This window comes from Urocitellus parryii, chromosome 2, assembly GCF_045843805.1.
Source record: "Urocitellus parryii isolate mUroPar1 chromosome 2, mUroPar1.hap1, whole genome shotgun sequence".
NCBI lineage: Eukaryota > Metazoa > Chordata > Mammalia > Rodentia > Sciuridae > Urocitellus > Urocitellus parryii.
The window spans coordinates 942201-965573 of record NC_135532.1 but is presented as its reverse complement, the minus strand read 5'-3'; the positions used below and the strand labels follow the sequence as shown (position 1 = coordinate 965573).

The window sequence follows — 23373 nt, the reverse complement described above, 5'->3', positions numbered from 1 at the left end:
GGACCACAGACGTCCAGCGGGGAGGAGAGAGGCCTCGGGCAGACGGCTTTCCTCTTGCTCCAAAGCAGTGGAGTCTGTTCTCCTGGCTTGGGTGGAAGGACGAGAGGCTGCCATACCTAAGCATCCGAGCCCCGCAGCGGGGGCAGCGTCCTCTGGCCTCCAGGGTACTGAGCCAGGACACGGCCGTCAACAGCAGGGCTGGGACGCCTGTGTGGACGGAGGGGGTGTCTTCCCAGGGGCAGGAGGTGGGCACCAGCAGTGCCAGCCTCTAGAGACCTCTCTGAGTTTTCCGTGTGCAGTGGACCCGGCTCTCAGGCCCGAGGCTGGGCTTCTGGAGACGTGCCCTCTAGTGGGCGGGACTGCAAGGTGCCGGGGGCTGCTGCCCCTCCGTGGTCGGCTCTGCGTCACCTCAGAGGGTCCACCCCAGACTAGTAAAGGTAAAGGAAGCAGCACTAGGCAGAGCTGCCTTTCTCTGAGAATGGAGACAGACGTGGCTGGAGCTCCTCACGGTGGAGGTGCTGAACCCAACAAGGTTTCCATGGGCCAGGATCCTGCAGAGGTTCCTGTCCCCTGACTGATGACTGAGCCCGCAGCCTCTGCAGCTCAGTGACACAGTCAGGCTGCTGCTGCGCCTGCTCGTTCTCCTGCCTCCCCACACTTGGGTGCGTGTGTGGCCGGGCTCCGTGTCTGAGGCACTCTTGGCACTGAGCAGCTCTGTGGAGGCGGAGGTTGGTGGCCTTGGAGGCTCGCAGACCCCAGGACTCGGCAGTGTTCTCACACGTCTCTTCACTCAGAAGGCCTCTGTCACATTCATCTTATAACTGGGGCTTGGAGAAAAAATGTCAGATCCTTCAAGCCGTTTCCGAGCTGGCTGCTGTCGCCTGGTACCCCCAGCTCGCAGCCCGTGGGTCCTGGTGGAGTCCCGTGGCACCGTGAGGCATGGCTTCCTGCCTCCTGGGGTCCTCGGAGCGCATGGCAGAGTTGCTTTGTCTGAAAGGGAGACTGGCCTCGCGGGCTCTGGGGCCGTGACCCAGGGTTCAGACCCAGTTCTGCCGTCCACTAGGGGGTCACCACACTGCAGAGTTGCCAGGCCACAGGGCCTTCTGTGCCTTCTCTCTCCCCAGAGAATCCTTTGTTCCCATGCGAATCGCACAAAGCCAGGGGCATGGAACCCTGTGGAGATGCTCAAGGTCTGAAGTCCGCTCCCGGTCCTGAGGCTGATGGAGGTCGGAGGTCGCTGGCCCGGCTGTCGGACTTGGGCAGGGGCCCCTGGTTTTTGCATGGGCCTTTATCAACTCTGCTGGGTCGCTGGGTCCAGTGCGAAGCCCAGCACAGCCTGGGCACTCTGGCAGGCCGCATGGTCCTGCTTCCCGAGTCCCTGAGGGCAGAGCATGCTCTCATTCCGTGCTCTCATCACACTAGAGATGTGACCAGTGTCCAAGGGGGGCTTCATCTTGCAAGTCTGCTTCATCTTTGAAGATGGCTTGTCCTTCCTTTGGGTACGGGTGGGGCCCAGCACCCTGCTGCAGAGCCACATCTGGCCCTGTCTTCTGTACTTTCAAGGACTTCCAAGTTGGTGTGGTCAGGCTCGGCCTCTGGAGGTCCGCAGGATTGACCAGCATGATGTGGCCATTATCTTAAAAAGGTAAGCAGACCAGTCCAAAGGCTCACTGAGAATCGCAAGTCCTCGGCTCTGTGAGGACTCTGTCCCTCGAGGGCCCGCTCCTGGTTCTTACCGGCTAATTCCAGGCCCTAACTCCCCACCTCTGTTCGAGGGACAAAGTCACCTTTGGAAATGACAGGAGCACAGGTGAGGAGTGGCCAGCATGTGGCTGTGTCCAGGGCACCCCCACTGGGGTCGCTTCCTCGTGGGGCAGGCCAGGGCCCTGGGCACCAGGGCTGGGCTCAGGAGGAGTAGCAGAGATGCCCATCTGAGCCGGGAACCCAGCTAAGCAGCAGCCTCCCTCCAGCTCCTCCCAGACGGTGCCTTGGCCAGAGCCCACCCCAACCCCTGCCTGTGGGCCCAGGGCTGCGACGAGCAGAGGGGTCCGCTAGGCATGTGGCTGCTCCGCGCTCTCCCCCTGGGGTGGGAAGTCCTCACGCAGGTGGGGAGGCATGGCCCCGCGCAGAGAGCAAGAGCCCGGCGGGCGGCAGGCACCCTGGGTGGCAGCAGAGGAGCCATTGTCTGTGGGGGCCAGGCTGGTGGCAGGGCTGGTGGCAGGGCTGCCTGCGCTGTCCTCTCTGTGTCCCTTCTAGACAGTGTTTTGGGGTGCTGGGTCTGGTGTGTGCTACAGGGCTGTTCCCTGCCTGTTTTGGCCACCACCCCATCCTAAGTCCCTGGCGTCTCGCTGGCTCGCCAGGCAGGGTCGGCTCACACTTTTACTGCCGGAGATGATCGGTGTGGATTTCCTAGCGGTAGCTTAAGGCCACACCATAGATGGACGAGGGGTCCAGAGCAGCCTGCCCACTCCTCATCCCCCAGACGCCAGCAGCAGGACGCTGGGCCACTGCCGTCAGGTGTGCCCTGTTGGGCAGCAGACATGCTGCTGTGGCCACGAGGCTGGGAATGGCGAGGAGCGCCCCGGACAGAGCGCGGCCTTTTGGAGACTGCCCCGAGCACAGACCCTCTGTGGCCCAGAGCGTGTAATACTGAGCCCACGTGAGCCCATGGGACTGTGGGTGGCCGGGGTGACAGTGCTGAAGTGAACGGCATGCAGGCCTGAACCCCCACGCTTGCCCAGTACGCTCCACAGCGGCCCTGGGAGTCAGAGGGCAGCATCCGTGGCCAGGGGTGGAGGGTCAGAGCCGCTGGCTGGGGTCAGGCACAGCCGCTGTCGGTGCAGAGCGGTGCTTGCCAAGCAAACCCACCCCACCGTTTCCTCTCCCCGAGCTCGCGGCCAGCGGGAGAACAGAAGGCGGAACTGCCCGGTTATTTCAAGAAGCCGGCAGCCCCCCTCGGGGCTTGTCGCTGTTGTTTGAACTTGAGACTTCCTGAGCCTAAGGTGTCTGTGCTTCCAGCAGCTCCTGGCTGCGGAGCCTGCCCACTCGGCCCGTCTGAGGAAGGAAGCGTCCAACGCAAAGGCAGATGGGCGGGCGCGGCCGTCCACCCTGCTCTCTCCAGAGCCCCAGGCTTCCCTCTGCCCACTCTGCGAGGTGTGGGGCAGCCCAAGACCTCAGGACAGGCTGCAGGAGGACCGCAGGTGCCTGAGGATAGGAAGTCCAGAGCCCAGGAGGTGGCTTGGGACAGCCCGAGGTCTCCAGGAGCGTGACCACTCAGCACCGAGAGCCTCCTGCAGGCTGCTGGCGACTGCACGGCCTCCGGCTGTCCCTGTGGAGACCTGAAAGTGGTGGACACTGCGAGGCGCACTTGGTCGCGGCCACCCTGCCCCAAGGTTGGACTGGCCTGTGTCTCTGAATCAGAGACCCTTGTGAGGGCAGCTCCATGGCTGAGAAGGGAGCCTCGCGGGGGCCCATGCGCCGCTTCTGGTCACTGCCCAGGAAGCGCCGGGGAGCCCCAGGGCGCCCAAAGCCAGGTGAGATGGGAGGGATGGCATGGGGACATGGGGACAGGACTGGTGTCCCCTGGGGCAGGTGCCGCCCTGTGGTATTTCTTTCACATTGGAAAACTCTGAGCTGCGTGAGGACTCTTGTACGAACCCAGGGTGACCTGTGCGTGTGGCCGAGAGCCTGGGGTCCAGTGGTGACCTGTGGGTGTGGCCGAGAGCCTGGGGTCCAGTGGTGACCTGTGGGTGTGGCCGAGAGCCTGGGGTCCAGTGGTGACCTGTGGGTGTGGCCGAGAGCCGGCCTGGGGTCCAGGAGTGACCTGTGGGTGTGGCCGAGAGCCGGCCGTGGTCCAGGTTTGTTCGGCGCACCCTGGGTCTGCTTTGGTCCACCATCCTGAGGACCCGGCTCTCCTGCTGGCCGCTCCAGGAGAGGAGGCCATATGGGGAACTGTGTGGGGGACGCTAGGCCAGAGGGGGAGTCGGGCAGGAGGGTGGGCGGAGCCTTGGTCTGTGGGTCCTGGGTGCACCCTCTCCCCCACAGCTGCCCTCCTGCCCGCCGGCCCTCTTGGAGCAGAGCCTGGGAATTCCCCCAGCTCTCAGAATCATGTTTACGGATTGACTGCCCAGGGAGCGAGGACACGGCAGTGGGGCTGGAGAGAGCTGCTGCCCTGGGTGTCTGCTGCTGCTGGTGGGTTCCCTGCAGGGACCTGGGAATGCAGGGCAGCTGCCAGGCCTGTGGATGCAGCTTCTGCTCTCGGCACACTCCGTCCTGAGGTACCAGTGGAATCCGTCCCCTGCACACCTGCCCTTGACCCGTGGACTCAGGAAGAGAGGGCCAGGCAGCCGCTGGGCTCTGACTGCCATCTGAGGGTGGACGGGAGGCAGCCATGCTGGAGTGACAGAGCTGAGGGGTGGCCAGGGATGCCTGATGACCCCCCAGAGTGGCACAGTGGGGCAGACCTTGCCCCTGCCTCTCCCTTCCTCCTCCTCCCTGTGGGTGCAGGTGGTATCTAGGTCACGGAGGACATTGCCTGCTGGTCAGGCTGAGCTGAGCTCTGGGCCAAGATGCCAGGCCCTCCCACCCCAGCACAGCTCCTGGGCACAGCGGGGGCCAGGCGAACCCAGCGCCTGCCGGCACAGCCAGGTGCCCAGCGGTGCCGCTCTCTCCTCTCCGGGCCGAACCCTAGGCCCTCGACCACACCAGGAAGGGGCTCCAGGAGGAAGACCAGATGTGTCCCCATGAAAGGATCCCCCAGGACTCGCGCTGTGCAGTGGCCCCACTTGTCCCCGCGAGAGCTCAGCCTGCTCCAGGGGAGGTTGAGGGGCAGGTGACTCTTCCTCTGAGTTCTGCTGTTCCTGGTAACCCCAGAGTCTCGCTCCAGACACTAGCTCTGCACTCTGTCCTGGTGAGGGTCCACACTGGTGAGGGTCTGTCCAGAGATCGCAGAGATGCGTAAAGAAGTGTGTCTTCCATTCCTGGTCCCAACCCTGGGAGTGGGTGTGGGTCTCTGCTCACTGGCTCTGGGCGGGCTGGGGCTTGCACCTCCAGCAGGCCCTGGAGGGCCACCCCCCAGGCGCCGGGTGGGGCTGCCTGTCTCCTGTGGGGCCACACTGCAGGCTGCAGTTCAGGGCTGCCCGCCCAGCATTGATGTCCAAGAAATTAGAGCCCATCTGTGGGGCCCCTTGGTCCATCCCCCACAGGGATTGGTGGCCTGCGTGTGAGGCCCCTGTGCCTGTCCCCACTGTAGGGACTTGGTGGCCCATGTGTGGGCCCCTCGGCCTGTCCCCTGCAGGGACCTGGTGGCCTGTGTGTGGGCCCCTCAGCCTGTCCCCTGCAGGGACCTGGTGGCCTGTGTGTGGGCCCATCAGCCTGTCCCCTGCAGGGACCTGGTGGCCTGTGTGTGGGCCCCTCAGCCTGTCCCCTGCAGGGACCTGGTGGCCCGTGTGTGGGCCCCTCGGCTTGTTCCCTGCAGGGACCTGATGGCCTGTCCCCCTGCAGGGACTTGATACCTTCAGTTCTTGCCTTCTGTGTTGTCAGGCTCAGGAGGTCAGGAGGGAGCGGCTGCGGGTGGGCATCCTGCCCAGGTGCTGGCCTGGGCCAGGCCCTGAGGAAGTTGTCCCTAGGAGGAGGTGAGCTCAGCTGGGTGGGGAACCTGGACCCCAGGAGGTCACAGATGCCACTTCTGAGGGCATGTGGTCCATCAGCTTCTAGGCCACAGAAGGGCCCACAGCTTCTGGCCCTGAGGGGCGGAGCTGAACAGAGCCACAAGGCCCTGTCTGTGAGGGGACCCGGGGGCAGGCCTCTGGCGGGTCAGTGTGTCCTGGCAGGCTGAGCAGCACCCTTGGGCCCAGCAGGGGAGGTGTGGTCCCTCTGTGAGGAGCAGTCCCAAAGTCTTGTGGGGAGGGGGGGAGTGGTGAGTAGAGGGCACCCCTGACCTTCCCCAGCCGCTGGCCAGGAGGACTGTTTGGTGGCCAAGGGGTCAGAGACTGTTTTTTTTATGGGCCTCAACATGCAGCTATTGGAGGGAGTGTGGGGAGTCCTGTGGAAGTGGCCAGGGCAGCTGTGTCCACTAGGAATCCGGAGGGCGCAGGAGCAGGGGCCCAGCTGGGGTGCAGCAGGGGCAGCTGGGAGGCGCTCCCAGGCTTGGTCTCCTCCTTCAGGGAGCGCGCCATGTCTGGAGAGAAGGGAGGGTCTGAGCAGCCTCAGAGCACGGGAGGACCCAGGCCTGAGGGCTGGCCAGGCTGCAGCTCACCTCTTGGGGCCCTGGAGACTCAGATGGCCAAAGGTTTGCCTCTGCGACTCAGGGTAGGGGACAGCTCAGTGCAGGTGCAGGGCAGGTGGAGGGCAGTTCAGGTGGACAGCAGCCTAGTGCAGGTGCAGGGCAGGTGCAGGGCAGATGGAGGGCAGTTCAGGTGGGCAGCAGCCTGGTGCAGGTGCAGGGCAGGTGGAGGGCAGTTCAGGTGGGCAGCAGCCTGGTGCAGGTGCAGGGCAGGTGCAGGACAGTTCAGGTGGACAGCAGCCTGGTGCAGGTGCAGGGCAGGTGCAGGGCAGTTCAGGTGGGCAGCAGTCTGGTGCAGGTGCAGGGCAGGTGCAGGGCAGGTGCAGGACAGTTCAGGTGGGCAGCAGCCTGGTGCAGGTGCAGGGCAGGTGCAGGACAGTTCAGGTGGGCAGCAGCCTGGTGCAGGTGCAGGGCAGGTGGAGGGCAGTTCAGGTGGGCAGAAGCCTGGTGCAGGTGCAGGGCAGGTGGAGGGCAGTTCAGGTGGGCAGCAGCCTGGTGCAGGTGCAGGGCAGGTGGAGGGCAGTTCAGGTGGGCAGCAGCCTGGTGCAGGTGCAGGGCAGGTGGAGGGCAGTTCAGGTGGCAGCAGCCTGGTGCAGGTGCAGGGCAGGTGGAGGGCAGTTCAGGTGGGCAGCAGCCTGGTGCAGGTGCAGGGCAGGTGGAGAGCAGTTCAGGTGGGCAGCAGCCTGGTGCAGGTGCAGGGCAGGTGCAGGGCAGTTCAGGTGGGCAGCAGCCTGGTGCAGGTGCAGGGCAGGTGCAGGGCAGTTCAGGTGGGCAGCAGCCTGGTGCAGGTGCAGGGCAGGTGCAGGGCAGTTCAGGTGGGCAGCAGCCTGGTGCAGGTACAGGGCAGGTGCAGGACAGTTCAGGTGGGCAGCAGCCTGGTGCAGGTGCAGGGCAGGTGGAGGGCAGTTCAGGTGGGCAGAAGCCTGGTGCAGGTGCAGGGCAGGTGGAGGGCAGTTCAGGTGGGCAGAAGCCTGGTGCAGGTGCAGGGCAGGTGGAGGGCAGTTCAGGTGGGCAGAAGCCTGGTGCAGGTGCAGGGCAGGTGGAGGGCAGTTCAGGTGGCAGCAGCCTGGTGCAGGTGCAGGGCAGGTGGAGGGCAGTTCAGGTGGGCAGCAGCCTGGTGCAGGTGCAGGGCAGGTGGAGAGCAGTTCAGGTGGGCAGCAGCCTGGTGCAGGTGCAGGGCAGGTGGAGGGCAGTTCAGGTGGGCAGCAGCCTGGTGCAGGTGCAGGGCAGGTGCAGGGCAGGTGCAGGGCAGTTCAGGTGGGCAGCAGCCTGGTGCAGGTGCAGGGCAGGTGCAGGGCAGTTCAGGTGGGCAGCAGCCTGGTGCAGGTGCAGGGCAGGTGCAGGGCAGTTCAGGTGGACAGCAGCCTGGTGCAGGTGCAGGGCAGGTGGAGGGCAGTTCAGGTGGGCAGCAGCCTGGTGCAGGTACAGGGCAGGTGGAGGGCAGTTCAGGTGGGCAGCAGCCTGGTGCAGGTGCAGGGCAGGTGGAGGTACCTTGTGGCCCTGATAGGACGTGCCTGCAGCCTAGGGTCGGGCCTGGCACTGCCCCGAGTCCACCTACTGTGTTGCTTCCACCTATTCCTGAGACACTGTTGGCCTGGCTCCTTCCTGCCTGACTCCTTCCTGCGCACCCCTGGGTGTCCTGCCCCAGCTGGCCTCTTTCTCCATTGACAGGCCTCTGCTGGTCAGCGAGGCCAGTGTCCTTGGTCGAGCATGGAAAACAGCACACTGGGATGGCAGCACTGTCGGCAGATGTGCCCGGGCGTGGTATGGCTGAAAGGCTGAACCTTCCTGGCCGCCTGAGTGGATCCTTGGTGCCTCCCGAGGCTGCCACTCTGTCAGCCTCCGCTCTGCACATGCACCTGGCCCGCTCAGAAACAGCTGAGCCTACGAGGGGCCCCGCTCCCACGGGGAAGGGCACCCCCTGTGCTCTGCTTGCTCTGCAGCATCGAGGCCAGGAAACGCTGTTGTGTTTACCGCTTAGAAATTCCCTTTCTGAGATCAACACACACTGTTGTAAAGAAAGCCAGATTAGTTAACAGAGTGAGCTCTGGTTTGCGTTCAGGGGTCCTCCCTCCTCCACTGCTGGGCAGGGAGAAGGTCAGACTTCAACTGTCCTTCCATCCACTGACCCGATGCTGCCAACTGTGCCTGAGATTTAGACCAAGTGGGGGTGGACGAGCAGGGTGCCCTGGGCCTTGTGTCCACTCTGGGCAGTGCATTCCTTACGCCACGGATCTCTGTGGAAAAGCTGGAGAGGGTGGGGTCGGGTGTGGACCTCCCATCCCTGCCTCTCTGCCCTGTGGCACAAACATGGCTCCAACCCTGGGTGGTGCTTTACCAGGTGGAGGCAGCCCCGGCCAGCAACCTGCTCCTGACGTCCGACAGATGAAGCTGCCCAGGGGCCCGCCTGGTGGTGTAGGGCACCACGTCCATCTTCCTCCACCTGCCTCAAGGCTAAGGGAAGTGTCCCCTGCGGTGTCCTGTGCCTTGAGCCTCTGAGAATGGCTCGATTGTCCCTTTTCCTGAAGTCACCCACAGGCACGTGTCCAGCTGGCGTCCATGGGTAAATACAGGTGGGGAGCGAGCCCGTTGGTCTTTGGAGAGCAGTCACCTTCGAGTGCTGCATCCTGGTCAGGCTAAAGTGAAAGCAGAAACCCAGTTGCTTCCTCCTGAGGCTGCAGGGCATAGTCCAGATGGGGAGCTCCCGGCGCCCGGCAGAAGCCTGGGAGCAGGCCAGAGCGGCCATGGCAGGCAGACGGGTGGTGCACATCTCTGTGGCAGAAATGAAAAGCTATTACCTCTATTCCGAGTGGTGCTCCTGGCTGTGTTCTGTGGCTGAGGGTGAGTCCCGTGGTCACCTGGGGGCCACTCGTGGGTCACGTGTAGGGTGTGCTGCCTGGTGAGGTGGCAGCTGCTGGTAAACATGCAGTTGCTCCGACTAGGTGAGATCCCATGCAGTCTTTCCCTCCAGAGCCGCCGTGGCTCAGGAACAGGGACTGGCAGTTAATGAACTTGTACCCACATTTGACTTAATTCATGTCATGGTTTATCAAAAGCAAATAGCGTCCCCTGCCTGGCCTGTGGGTGTCCCCGCATGTCAGATAAGGGCTTAGCAGTGCCTGGCCCTCAGAGCCTGAGGGTGCTGACATAACAAGGCCACCCTGAGACGTCAGAGATGGAGCAGAGCCACCAGCTGCATGGTATTAGTGGTCCCCTTGACAAGGTGACTTGCTTGAAGCCCAGCTGCTGCCTGCATTTGGGTCAAGTGGCACAAAGCCGCTTTGGACTGGGCTCCCCAGGGGGGAGCATTGATCCCCAGGAGCCACCTGCCACAGGTCCCTGAGTTCCCTGCAGGGCACAGGCTGAGTCCCCTCAGTCTTGAACCCAGAATATCCAGTGTGGAGCAGGCGTCTCCCGCAGGGACGTGGCAGTTGGCGGTGGGGGTCTTGGGAGGGAGACGGGGGCCTGCATGGACGTCCTCCACTCTGCCTGGCTCAGCAGTTCTGATCCTTGTCCAGATTCGGAGCTTGGCCGTCTGCAGGAGAAGCTCGTGCAGCTGACCACACCTGGTCCTCCCCAGCATGGCACCTGCGCAGGGCCACCCTCCGCTGCCCCCCGGAAGGACAGTGGTGCTGTTTAAGACACAGCAGTGCCGTGGACGGTCATGGCAGGCCCCTAGGGCAGCAGCCTCTCAGCCGGAGAGCAAGGCGCAGGGCAGGCTCGGGCACGTGGACCCTGGGTGCCACCGGGGGAGGGAGAGTGTGGCCAGGACTGGTGACTTGACAGAGGGTGGGCAGGGAGGCAGTGCAGGTGGGCACTCACTGGTGCGATCCCCCGGCCAAGGGGACAGGCCTGGCCCACCCGTAGCTGTGGTGGAGCCTCCTCTGTAAAACTGAAAACCCGGTCTCCCCATGAGGCTGAGGAGCGCGGCCCGGTGGGGTGGACACTGGGCAGACATGCCCAGCACTGAGGGCTCGGGTGCCTGTTGGAAACAGGCTGAGTTCTTCGGCTGTGGGCTGGGTCCATGCCCTGTGCTCTCTAACACAGCGTCCTGGGAGGGCCTCTGGACATGCCTGGGCTTCAGAGGCCCAGGGTGCCGGACACTGAGGGCCAGGTTCCCAGTCACTGAGCTGGCCTGGGCCACCAGTGTGACCCGTGCAGACTGCAGTAGGAACAGTACAGCCGGAGAGCTGCTCTTCCCGGTGGCTGCTGTCGGGACAGGGACAGAGCAGTCTTTGGAGCAGGGGTGTGTGCCTGGGCCGCAGGGTCTCTGTGCCACATCCTGGATCAGGTTGGACAGAGTCCTTCATCGTGTTCCCAACATGCTGTCCTCTAAACTGACAGGGCAGAGGGGGTGAGGGCCAGGCCCACCGCGGGCAGTCCTGGTCGGGTCTGCCACGGAGCTGCCCCGTGAGGCCTCGGTTTCCACACACGGCCAGCTCCCTCCTGGCCCCCGGGACCCTCTGCTCACGTGACAGTGAGGAGACAGAATGCCACGAGGCAGGTGCCCTCCCCACTTGGTGGACACACTTGCTGCTGAGAAGATGAGCCGGTGGCCCCACAGGGGCTGAAGTCGCCCGCCCGCAGCCCAGCAGAGTCCACCCTGAATTCCAGAGATAGCTCCTCTGCGCACAGCCTGTGGAGGGCCTGGGGGGGGGGGCGCAGCAGGAGAGGCGTCTCCGCCCGTCCTGGGGCCAGGCTGCCACCCACCCACCCTGCCTGCTCCCGCGGGCCTTCCTGCTGCGAAGGCGAGCCAGGAGAGGCAGCCTCTGAACTGACTGCCCCGTGCCAACCTCGCCCCCACCCAGGGCTGGACTGGGCCTGTGTGTGTGCCAGCCTGGCACCCACAGTGCTGCCCGCGGTGCCGTGGTCTCTGTGCCACCAGCTGCCCTGAGAGGCGATAATGGGAACGCCCAGTTGAGAGTTAGGGGTCGTGCAGGACGGGTCAGAGCCTGGCTGCAGGTCCCTGTTCTGCAGGGAGGAAGAGTGGGGCTGGGTGCCAGAGGTCCACTCTGAGCACAGGCCCTGTGTCTAGAGAGGAGGGCGGGGTGCCTACATCCAGGATGTGGACGGGCTTCCGGCTCTGGGAGCTCCCTTGACGCCTGCAGCGGGGACTCGGCAGCCCCGAGGGCACAGGCACTGTTTGCCCAGTGGACCCGGCTGCTTCTCCCCCACCCGCAGGCTCTCATCCTGCAACGTTTGCTCTGACGTCACGGTGACCAGCAGAGGCGGTGCCGGCCTCAGGTGCCGGCCTCAGGTGCCATCCTGCTTCCTTCCCACTTGGACCCAGAGGCGCAGAGGAGGGCGACAGCGGGGGGCCCACGCGGGTCCTGCATCCTGGGCAGGGGTGCCCCTTCCTCGGGCTCCCTGGGCATGGGGCAGTGGGTGTGGCCGCACTGTGTCCCCAGCTGGCCCTGGGTGGCCCGTAGGGACATGAGCTGAGGAGGCCAGCTCCAGGTGCTTTCTCCTGGACACAGCGTGAGTCCAGTGATGTTCCTTTCCACTGTGTCCACCTGACACCGTTCCCAGTTGCAGGACCGTGTCTGCCCTGGCCACAGCACAAGCCCGCAGACCTGGGGTCAGTGTTTAAGGCAGGACTTACGAGGTCTGGTTCACACTGGCTTAAACCCCGCAGGGACCTGTGCTCTGGCCTGCATCTTGGGTCGGCTTTGGGACAGGCTTCTGTGTCTCTAGCGAGATCTTTTTTCAAGGACAGAAAGTAAAGACTGGACAGTCAACCCAGCACCAGGGCTCCTGCCGCGCCGGGTGCTGCTGGCTAGCTCCTGCCTGCGACGCCCACAGGTGCCCCTGAGCGGCATCTGCTCCCGAGAACGCACCTTGCTGGCCACGGCTTGGGCCCAGGCAGTCCTGTGAGCTCTGCACACGGATGGCAGCGTGTTGAGGAGCAGAGCTGTCTCCTGTGTCCACTAGGAGTGACCACGGGAACAAAGGATTTCCAGGCCTTGAGTGGCACCTTTCTTTGCTCGTTCATTCATTCCCTAGAGGGGCAGCACCAGTGTCCACTGCAGGCCAGGGCCCTACTGGGTGCTCTCTAAGCAGCTGCCACTTGGAGCCATCCTGGGCAGGGTCAGGGAGCTGGCCACGAGAGCTGCTGAGCAGATCCTGAAGGCCTGTGTCCTGCCCCCTGGCTGCCCAGCAGCTGTCCAATGGTAAACGGGCCTGTTCCTGGGCATGGCTGCTGGCTCCTGCGGGCCCCTGGCCTGCAGGGCCTGAGTGGCCCGTTTCCTTCCAGGACACAGCGTGAGATTCACTGCGAGCCTGGGAGAGCGGGCGTGTGCTCGGCGCTGCCCTTGGGCAGCCGCTCTCTGCCTCTGTGGTCTGACGCTTGGAACGGGGCCACGTTTGGGGTGTCCTCCCGAAGGTGCACGCCCTTCCCGACCGCCCAGCAGTTCTTACTCTCGGCGAGGCAAGCGCAGATTGCTGTGAGCGTGATGGCATGACGTGTTGGAGGTCCCCTGGGAAGTCGCGGCCGACCCTGGACCCGTCAGGAGAGTGCAGCCGGACTGAGGAGCCCACCCAACTGTGGTGCACTTTACAGTCCCCCGCTCCTGCTGTTTGGGACCTGTTTTCGGGTGCTGGGGCCGGCTCTCCTTTGTGGCCCCCTGTAGGAGCTGCCCCTGTCTGGGGCTTGGCACCTCTGCTCTCACCCTCGCGGCCAGCGTGATACGTCCAGGGGAGCAGCTTCTGGTGGACAGTCCTCTGTGGTCCTGGTGATCTCGCGGTGTGTGAGGCCGAGCCAGGAGAGCGCCCCATGCCTGTCCCCAGCAAGAGCGGCTGACCCTCGGAGAGCGTGCTGCCCCTGAGCTGTCCTCGCCGGACTCACCAGTGTGCTCAAGCCAGGGGCGGCCCTCAGGGGGCTGTGCCGCTGCCGCGGGGTCACCCTCGGAGGCTGGCGCCCTCGGCGGCCTGTCCAGGGAGTCTGAGCACGCCCCCCCACGCAGCCAGGGCGGATGTGGGAACTCAGTGGGGCTCTGGGGAGGGAGTGCTGGACTGTTCGCCAGGCCCACAAAAGAGGGACGTGGACCGCAGTTTCTCAGCTGGATCTGATTTTTATGAAACATTGACGGTTCCAGTTGGGGGAGGAGGGGACTCGGAACTCAGTTCACTCCCCTGAGCTGGGTCCGCTGCAGCTGGCGTCTGTAGTCACTGAACGCCAGATAACCCCGAAACACGGAAAGGTTTTCTCGGCTCTGCTCATAAAGGCACTGACTTTTCTGCCTGTGGTGGCCACACCTGCCATCCCAGCCACGCAGGAGGCCAAGGCAGGAGGGTCACAAATTGAGGCCGGCCTCAGCAACTTAGCAAGACTGGGTCTTGAAATAAAAATTAAAAAGGACTGGGGTGTAGCTCAGTGGCAGAGCACCCTGGGTTCAGTCCCAAGTACTGACCCTGGTCGGGCTGTGATTGCAGACTGTGCCTCCCCTGGAGCCCACAGGGAGACGAGGCCTGAGCGCAGGCTCTAAGAGCCACCATGGCTGTTTGGCTGCGTCTTCACCAGACCCGCACCCAGCGTCCAGGCAGTGGGGGGGCTGTGGTGTCCTCTCAGTCCTCTCCCTTCCCCAGGACGGGGGGCAGGCAAGGTCCCAGCTCTGCACTGTCCTCACAGGGACTCGTGTTCCTCCCCTGGGTGGGGGGACTGTGGCTGTGGGTGCAGCAGGAGACCGAGCGGGAGGCTCTCAGGCCTGGGCGCCCGGGCCTGGCCCCCCATGGTCAGCAGGAGGAGCCACTGGGGCACCTCCAAGGTCGCCGGGCACGTGTCCCCCGGTGCCAGTTGGTCCTACCCTGATCTGTGCTCCCATCTTCCCAAGCTGCTCTGTGTCCCTCCCAGGGGACCCAAGCCACCGGACCCTGGGTCCCAGGGCTGACTCCGGGACACAAAGGCGAGTGACATTTACAAACAAGATGCACTGGCTCTGGGGAGTCTGAGAGTCACCGTGAAAAGCTTACGTGATGTGGCCCAGCCCCCGCGGTGACGCCCCTGTAGCAGAGCAGACCCCCGGGGAGCAGGCCGGACCCCCGCCCGGTTTCCCGTGTACCTGACCCCATGCTTTCCATGACAGGGAACCTCGGCAGAGCAGCTCAGTGAGGGCAGGGGACCCCTCTGAGCTCCCTGGTCACCCTCGTCCACCCGGCTCTTCTCCCCTGGATGTGGGTCTCAGGGCCCGTGGCAGGACGCACCCGCCTCGTGGCCACAGACAGGGGCTGTGGTGTCTGTCTGCAGGGCCCGGCCACCTCTCCTGGAGTGCTGAGCTGCTCTCTGTGGTCTGCCACCCCCACGAAACCCCACCGCCGTCAGGCACACCTGGGCGCGGCCGGGACACGGAGAAGGCCTTCTCCACCCCACGGGTGACTGCCAGGGCACTCCTGGCCAGCGGGTGTGCCGCGTCCGCCCCTCCCGAGCAGGCACAGCTGGGAGCCTGGCAGGGGCTCTGGAGCATCTTATCCTGCGCCTCGTAGCGGGGCGACCTGGGCCAGGGGCCTTCCCAGCTCCTCGTTTCCCCCAGACGCAGAATTGCCACAGGGAGCCTCAGGGGGGTCCCGGGGGCTCCTAACACCCCTGTGTCCAGGCAGTGGGCTCTGCCTCTGAGCTCTCGGGTCTGTGAGGAGGTGGGCAGGGAACCCAGTGCTGCCCCAGGACTCTCTGGACAGCCAGAGTGGGGGCACCACTGATCTCGTCCACCCTCACTGCCCACGTGGGCACTGAGGTGCTGGAAGCGGCCAGATGCGGCCACACCCGTGTGTTCCCTGCTGTGGCCTTTTATCTGCCTTGGTCCCACCTGTGTTTGCTCTCTGCGCTGCCCTCACCCAGCTGGGTGGATCGGGCTGTGAGTGATTGGCCACCGGCGGACACAGCTAGGCCCCTGTGGTTGGCACTGGCCCGTGACTTCCCTGTTGTCTGTCACATGTTTGCAGAACCACTAGGGCCTCTGCTTCTGCCACCGCTGGGGCAGGGAAGTGACCGACTGTCCAGGGCCTGCTGGACAATGGGCCTCCGCCCCTCCCCCCCCCCGGGCCGCCCCAGGGTGCCGGGGAAGGTGCGCTCATTGTTAAGAGCGATCGTATCTGGGCTTTCGTGTCTGGTGTCCTCGTCAGGCAAGGAGGGTCTTCCTGTTTATCTCCTCCAGGCGGCCAGGCGCTGGCCTGCTGGCTCCGGTGGCCGGCATGCCTCCTGTGGCCTGTGGGAGGCCGGCATCCTGGCCTTGTCGTGCTGCACCTCACGGAGGCCCAGGGCCTGCCGGTCAGCACAGTGCTGTGGCCACTCTCCGTGCCTGTGGTCCTGTCACTGACACTGAGAGACACAGGTGCAAAGGAGGCCGAACCAAACACCGAGCTGACCAGCTCCTCCGCGGCTGCCCTCAGTCCCTCCAGTCCCAGGAGGCGAGACCCTAGATCAGGACGCAAAACCCAAGTGCATAAAACCCTGGAAAAGCGTCAAAGCTACAGCAAAACCTCGGAGTGTTCCCAGATGGGCTCAGAGCCGGGAGAGTGGGGGTGAGAGCAGGGCTGGAGGGCCGGGCAGGGGGAGCCTGACCGGGAGGTCGGCTTGAGCATCCTTCCCGAGCTAGGGTCGGCTTGGCCTGAGTGAAGGGACACTTGGAGGTGGCTCCAGACGTGGTGTTCCTCGGGACAGGGCCCTGTGTCGGCGTGTGCTCCTGGCCTCGCACCTGTGTGGGGAGTGGGCCACTGTTCCAGCTGGGTCAGGGCTGGCCCTCTAGGACCCCAGGTCCCACTAGAATGCATGCAGCTTTTCCTTGTCCCTGTAGACAAGTGTGACGTCAGCTGTGACCCCACAGTAAGCATGGAGGGCCTCAGGGCCTCACCTGGAGGTCAGGTGCGGCCATGCTGGAGCAAATCCACCACTGGACAGACACGCCCAGCCCTTCTGGGCTGACCCACTCCCATGGCCTTTGGGATACCTCGGTCTTGGTGTTTGAATGTGACACTGGGACTCTGTTCCATGGGGTGCATCTGACCAGCACTGCTGCACCTCCTCAATGAGATGGCCAGCCTGGGCGGGAGAGTCCTGGGGGAGCATGGGCAGCACCGGACCTGCCTCCCTGGGGGAGAACGTGCACTCCGCTCCAGGCCTTTAGCAGGCAGGGGGGCCGTGTGGCAGGGGCCGTCCGCACTGCCCGGTGTGGGCCCTTCCCCAGGCCTCCCCGTCTGGCCTCTCCGTGGCCCTTCACGACTGGACCTTCCTTTCCACTGCACTGGGTGCTCTGGGAGCCACAGAGAAGGGCTGTTTCGAGGTCCGAAGGGCTAGACGTGGGCACCCGCTCGGCGTCCCACCTGGAGAGGGCCTCACACAGGTGCTTCCTGGCTGGACCTGAGCATGGTTCAGGCTCAGCCGAGGGGTCCAGGCCTGGGCTCCTGTCACGTGCCCCAGAGTGCATGTGCATCCTGTGGGAGGGGACCTGAGGTGACGTCTGGGGCGCTGCCCGGTCTTTGAGGAAAGTGGCTCTGACCTCTGCTGGTGGGCTGCAGCTGGGCGGGAGAGGACCTTGACCCAGGCCCTGTTGGCCCCGGCCAGCTATTCCCTAGGCTGTGTCCAGGGCAGGCCCCCCGTGCTCCACTGTCCCAGGGGGCCAGGACTTGGTTGGGGACCGAGGGAGTGCCGTCCTGCCCCAGGGCTCTTCCTCCAGCACCGTGTGGACAGGAGCCCCTGAGCTGGTGCCTGGCCCAGCGGCCTTCCCAGGAGGCCCTGCCCTTTGCTCCGCTCACCACACAGTGCCGAGTGAGGCTGGGTGCCCCTTCCTAACCGCACGCGCCAGGGTCCAGGTCCACCAGGCTGCGCGTCCATAGGGGCCAGGCCATGGCCTGCTGCAGTGAGGCGGGGAGCCCCTTCCCCAGGGTGTGGGAGGAGGCGTCCTGGGCAGCCCTGGACAGGGGAGCGTCGGGACACGTGGCTGCTGCCCAAGTGGTGCTGACTTGGGTGCAAGTCCTGTGTGGCCACGTGCCACCCAGACACTTCACCGAGCGTCGGAGGGCCAAGGGGAGCGCGGGGGCCACCCCTCTCCACCTCACTGTCCCTCCAGGCCTGTACCATTCACTGGCAGGGTCTGCAGGGGCAGGAGACCTTGGCCTTCGGTGGCTTCCATGGCAGGTGGCCTTCAGTGACCTGGAGCATGTCTCAGTGGGCAGGCGTTTGGGGCAGGTGTGCCCTGGCCCCACAAGCATCTGGGTTTGGTTTGAGTTTGGGGGAACCCCACGAGCCGGGCGTGAGTTTGGGGGAACCCCACGAGCCGGGTGTGAGTTTGGGGAACCCCACGAGCCGGGCGTGAGTTTGGGGAACCCCACGAGCCGGGCATGAGTTTGGGGGACCGCACCAGCGGGGTGTGAAGTGGGTGCCTGCTCGGCCATGATGGGCTCGTCTGCCACCCGGGGCACCTGGGTCTGCTGCGGCGTCCCCAGTGGCTAGTCCCAGTGGCTAGTCCCCTGTGAGGGGGAGGAGGAGCTGTTGAAGGTCAAGGCTTCGCCCAGTGGGGGCCCAGCAGGAGCCAGGATCCGAGCAGTGGGAAGGGGCGGGTGGCCAGAGCACAGGTGGCCCTGTCCCCCAGCCCCAGGTAAGGAGCCCTGGCCACAGCCTGGCTGGAGTTCAGGGGCTGCTCTGAAGGGCAGGAGACAGGAGCAGGGAGAGCCCGGAGCTTTCCTCAGCCAGGACCTGCCAGGGCCAGGTCACGGCTCCCGCCCGCCTCAGCAGGTGGCAGTTTGGCGGCCAGAGGGGAGGCTCTGTGGGAGGGCGCCGTGTGGCTGGTGTCATGCGGGGAGCAGGCCGAGGTGGAGGCGGCCTGAGGCCCAGGTGTCCGGCTCCACACTGCTGGGCGTGAAGTGGAGGCCTTGAGACCAGGAGCAGGTGAGAGGCCCAAGGTCTCCCTTCTGCACCTCCCAGTCCGCCTGCAGCCACCCCCCAGGAGGGGCCTCAGTGGCCGTCCATGCAGGCAGGGGCCTGGGAAGCTGTGGGCCTTCCCCTGGCCTCACTGTCCACCGTCTCACCACTGGAGGTGGGCCAGGGGGCCCAAGGCTGCAGCAGGCTGCAGGGGCTGGAGGCCCGGGAGCCTGATGAAGTCGTCACCTGCTGGGCTTACAGAGAGGACATGGGCGGGCCTGACCACACAGCCTGGGCGTGACCACTGGGTCCCCGGAGGGAGGCGTGGGGGAGGAACCCGAGCACACAGGAGGGTGGTGGGAGTTGGGGGACAGCAGACAGCCCCACAGAAACCCAGAGTCCTGGGCTGGGGGTCTGCTGGACCCCCACACTGGCCACGCCCTCTTCCAGGGCTCCAGCTCGGGGCCTTGGCCCTGGGTTCCGCAGCCCGAGTCCCCAGGGGTGCTGGGAACAAAGCCTGCCCTGGAGGGCTCCCTGGTCCCCGAGGTGGCCGCGAGCCCTTCCTGGTCGAGGTCCCGTCTGGTGGTCGCAGACCCTTCTCCTGTGGTCTTCCCTCCTCGGGCGTCTGGCTGCCCGGAGCTGCCCCCGGCTCTCAGAGCTATTCCAGGCTCTTCCTGTGGACAGCTGGACAAGAGCAGAGCAGCTGCCCACGGGGCTGCCGCTGGTGGCCTCCTGTGGGCGTCACTGGGCAGAAGCCCAGCCCCGCTGTGGATCAGCGTCCCTCAGGTGTCCCCTCTGGACCTGGTGGAGGCGGGGCTCCGGCGGCTGGGGTCCCAGAACGTCTGGTGGAGGACCTGCCTGAGTGTGGGGCCCCTGCAGGGAGGGTCCAGACAGGCAACCAGCAGCCGCGCGGCTGCCAGCAGGGCCGGGGCTCAGGGTTTCCAGGGTTAAGTCTGCACAGCCGCCGGGTAAATGAGCCGATGCTCGGCTCCTTCGTCAGGGACATCGCATCTGAGGCCAGGAGGAGCAGCCGTGGCCCACAGAGGCCAGCCCCGCGCAGCGGCCCAGGGAGGCGCCTGTCCCCGCTCCGCGGCCAAGATGGAGCCCCGCCGTTCTCCTCGGTGCGCCCCAGCCGGACCTCCTGGGAAGCAGGTCTCAGTCTCCTGACCCGCGCGGAGGTGACACGGAATGACCTTAAGTCTGGTCTCCCTGCTGTCCCGGGATATCACGGCCCTGTGGCTCCTGCTGAAGACCAGCACAGGTGTGCCCCGCCCCACGGTTTGTGGGTGGGGGCTGTGGTGGGTGTCGCGAGACGGTGTGCATGGGACGAGGCCAGGTGGTGACGTTCTGGTGCTGGGGCCTGCTGACAGAGCCTCTCCCCCTGCCCCCGTTTGCCAGGCACTCCCACGCCAACATGGATCAGGAGCCTCAGGCCGGGCGGGAGATGCTGGCCGGGCGGGAGGTGGAGGCGGCGTCTGCCCGTCCCTCCCTGGGTGCCCCTGGAATGGAGATGCCGGCGCCCGCTGCCTCTCAGAGACTGGAAATAAACTCGCCTTGGGCTCCTTTGTCCTGGATCCTCGTAGTGTAGATGGGCTGGGCTGGCACCAGGGCCCGGGCCCAGGGCTGCCACTCCCCCCCCCCAGGGACACTGACGGCGCTGGCTGTCCCATGGCTGGCTCCTCGATGCTGGGGCAGTGGGACTCAGGACTAGAGGGCTAGAGCCACCGTGAGCTGACCGTGTCCTGGGGGGCTTGTTGGACCAGAGGGCGGTGCTTGTGAGATGGACGCAGGCCCATTGTGACGTGGGCTTTGCAGCTAAGAGAATGAGGGTCCAGGAGGCGTGAGCAGAGCTGCCCAGCTGGACAGGAGGGAGTGAGGGCGTGGGAGAGGAATGGCCTGGGGTCATGCAGTCCCGAGAAGGGAAGGACACTGGTTCTGAAGCAATCACACTTTCCGATGGGCATGCTGTCCAGGGCCGATGCAGCTTTCATAAAGTACTTCTTGAATTCTAATAGACCTGACCTCGGCTATCAGTGACAACCCACCAACATAAAAGTCTCAGATTTTAACACCAAGCCACTGCGTGGAAAGTGGCCGGTGACAGGGACGTCCCCAGCAGGCAGGTCTCTCAGCCACCCGTGGTCCAACACGGGGCGCAGTGCTCAGGTCTGAGGAGAAAGCCAGCTGGCCAGAGCGGGGTCACAGGACCCCACGGGAGGGCTTCCTCCCACCCTGCACAGTGCTCTCGGGCGTAGGAACCCAGGCCGCCGCGGGGGCAAGGCTGTTGGGCCGGAGGCGTCCGGCACAGGCGACCCACGCCTGGTGGCAGGGCAGTGGGCGGGACTCTGCGGCCAGGAGCTTCCCTACCTGGTGTGAGTTTGGGTTCCTGGACGTGGCCTGGTGTCTCGCAGCACCCTGGGTTCTGATGGCTCTCCTGCCCCCAGAGGTTCCTGCTGGACTCATGAAGACCAGCTGCTGGTGGTGTGCGCAGGAGGTGCCTCCCTCTGAGTGGGCACTTCCCTGGGAGTGCAGGGCCCCTGCCCATGTCACCCACCCAGCCTGCTGGGCACACCAGGGGGCAAGGTGGGTGGCTAGGCAGGCTGGGAAAAGTCCCGAGGCTGGCCCGAAGCCGGAGCTGGCCTGGAGCACGTGCGCTGGACAAGAGCGTGTGTCGGGGACCCATGGGCCCCAGATCCACCGCCGTGCCCCTGGGCTGCTCAGGGTGGCAGGTTCCAGAATGGCACACACGTGTGGTGTGTGTGGTGTGTGGCCCGGGGTCACCTCCTCCTGTCGTGCCCGCCTCGCCCATCTCTGCCTCTCTGTCTGCATCTTTCTGTGTGTCTCTCTCTCTCCATGACTCTGCCCCCTTCTCAGTCCCTCCGTCTCTGCCTGCCTCCGTCTCTGCGTCCCTGGACGGTACAGGGAGCCCCCTCTGGCCTGGCCAGTCCAGCTTCTTCCAGAGCCCGGGCAGCTTGGCACAGTCTGCCGGCCACACTCTGCCTCTCGACAGGTGGACTTGGCCACTGTTGGAGTTTCCCATGGCACCTCCCCGGGCCCAGAGAGTTCTTTGGTTTTTATGTTCACACATAAAAACCATCAAAATAGCTAAAACCATCAAAATAGCTCCACTCCCCAACATCGAGGGCTCCTTCAAGGTGTGTGTGAGTAAACACATGTGCACGTGTGTGACGTGTGCACGTGTGTGGCTGTGGCGTGTGGCATATAGCATGTGTCGTGTGTTGTGTGTGCGTGTGGCTGTATGGTGCGTGTGGCCTGTGTGGTGTGTTTGGCGTGTGTGGTACATGTGGCATGCGTGGTGTGTGTGGCATGTGTGATGCATGGTGTGTGTACGTGTGGCATGTGGCGTGTGGCGTGTGTGAGTGTGTGGCGTGTGGCGTGTGGTGTGTGCCATCCTGCCTGCTCCATGCACCCTTGGAACACAGCATGCAGAATTCCGGGGCAGACTTGGGGACTGCAGCAACGAGGCTGGGGCTGCTGGGAGCTGAGCTCCCTGGGCCTGGCCCGAGGCACCCCACAGGTGCGTCCCCCTTTCTGACCACTCTTCATGGCACAGAAGACCCGCGGCCAGGCCCTCTGATGGGTGCTGATGTTTACTGTAAGGGCAGCCGCATCCTCTGAGCTTCTGAAGGGGAGAGTCCTGTGTTCTGGGGATGGAGGTGGCGACAGTGCTCCTGCCACCTCCCGCCTCCCCTCCAGCCACCTGAGACCATCCTCGGCTCTGGAGGCATTGGGCTGGCCTGCTTCTGTGGCCCATTTTCCCTCAGCCTGGCCATTCAGCTCTCGTCCCCTGGGACAAGTCTGTCCAGGTGAGCACACAAGTTCTCGGGCGGCCTCAGTGCTGGCCCTGCGCCCTCCACCTTGGGCAGGGTGTCTCAGCTGGGAGTGCCTGGCCCCTGCTTCTGCGTCCTCCCCCAGGAACTGCCCACCCACAGCAGGGCAGAGGCGAGGCCCGTGGGCAGGGTCCGGGCACCGTGGGTGAAGCACCAGCCAGCGCACCCAGGTGGGGCTCTGCGCCGAGCTGCGGGGGGCAGAGCCCGGTGGCCCTCCGCCCTCTGCCTGCGGAGGCTGGGGTTTCGCGGGAGGAGGCTGCTCTTCTCCAGAGACCTGGGACTCGGTGTTGCTAAGCAGCAGAGCCCACAGAGTGGCCAGGTTCTCTGAGGCTCGAGGGCCTCAGCAGAAAGAACCATGAGCAGGTGAGGACACTGGCTCGGCCGCCTGCGCACCTGTCTGCTGGTGGCCTGGTGGAACCTTGGTGGGCTCGGCCTCGCTCTGGGGTCTTCCCGAGGAGGGAGGTGTGCAGCTCTGGGTCTCGGCAGCGGGGCCCGGTGACGCGCCCTCGGGTCTGCTCCCACGGCCACCTGAGTCCACTTCCTGGCAAGACCTGCTGGCCGGCAGCACCACCCCCGGCCTCCTCAGTGAGGGCCACGGCGCAGCCTCCTGTTTCACTGGGTCCTGGCCACCTGTGTGCCCTGGGGGTGTCCCGTGCCTGGCGGCCTCCCTCAGCCACCTGCTGCCGGAGCACTAAGGCCGCGGCCTGCTCACAGAATGGCACCTTGTCCCACGAGGGGGAGCTCTGGCCCCCGGTGCAGGTGAGGAGGCCCTGGAGAGGAACCAGGTGGTCCAGGTCCCCCTCGGAGGGTGTGGCAAGACCCTCCCTGCTTGCCTCCAGCTTCTGCGCCCTGAGACATCTGGGCGGTGACGCCCGCACGGAGCCCAGTGCCATGGCCACAGGAATCCCTCGGGTCAGGCTTGTGCCTGTTTCCTCTGGTCTCCGTGAGATCGGTTTTGGGGGAGAAGGAATCCCTCACAGACGCTGGTGGGAATGTGAGCCAGCACAACCATCCCGAAAACAGCGTGAGGCTCCTAAAAGAACCAAAAAGAAGCCGGCGTGAGAATCGGGCTCTACCCCAGAGGGACTGGAGCCAGCCTGCCTAGGGAGGGCAGGACGCCTGCACAGCCCAAAACGTGTCCATCAGCGGACGAGCAGGTCAAGATGACCTGTGCACAGATGTGGAGGAATAGTCTTCAGCCCTGAAAAGCAAAAGAGCCCATCGTTGCCAACAGCGTGGACAAAGCTGGGGGGTACCGTGGTACCTGAGATAAGCCAGGCACAGTGGAAGGCTGAGCTCTCGCCCACGTGGAACTGAGTGGGACTGGTGGGTTAGCATGTGGACTGCCAGTCCCTGGGGGCTGGACTCGGGCAATGGGGGTTTAGGTCAAA

The 23373-nt window shown here is 64.9% G+C and overlaps 1 protein-coding gene across 9 annotated transcripts in view; it reads left to right on the top strand.

Moving 5' to 3' along the window:
• The window catches only part of Mcf2l (MCF.2 cell line derived transforming sequence like), a 100088-nt gene that overhangs the window by 5298 nt on the left and 71417 nt on the right, over positions 1-23373 (top strand). For 6 of the 9 annotated variants that reach the window (XM_026415142.2, XM_026415141.2, XM_026415140.2 and 3 more), the window contains exon 1: positions 3011-3533. The exons of the other annotated variants lie outside the window; for them this stretch is intronic. In XM_026415142.2, the coding sequence (XP_026270927.2) occupies positions 3443-3533 (91 nt within the window). In that variant the 5' untranslated portion in view covers positions 3011-3442. Of the gene's footprint in view, positions 1-3010; positions 3534-23373 lie in introns of those variants that run through there. 9 annotated transcript variants of the gene reach the window in all.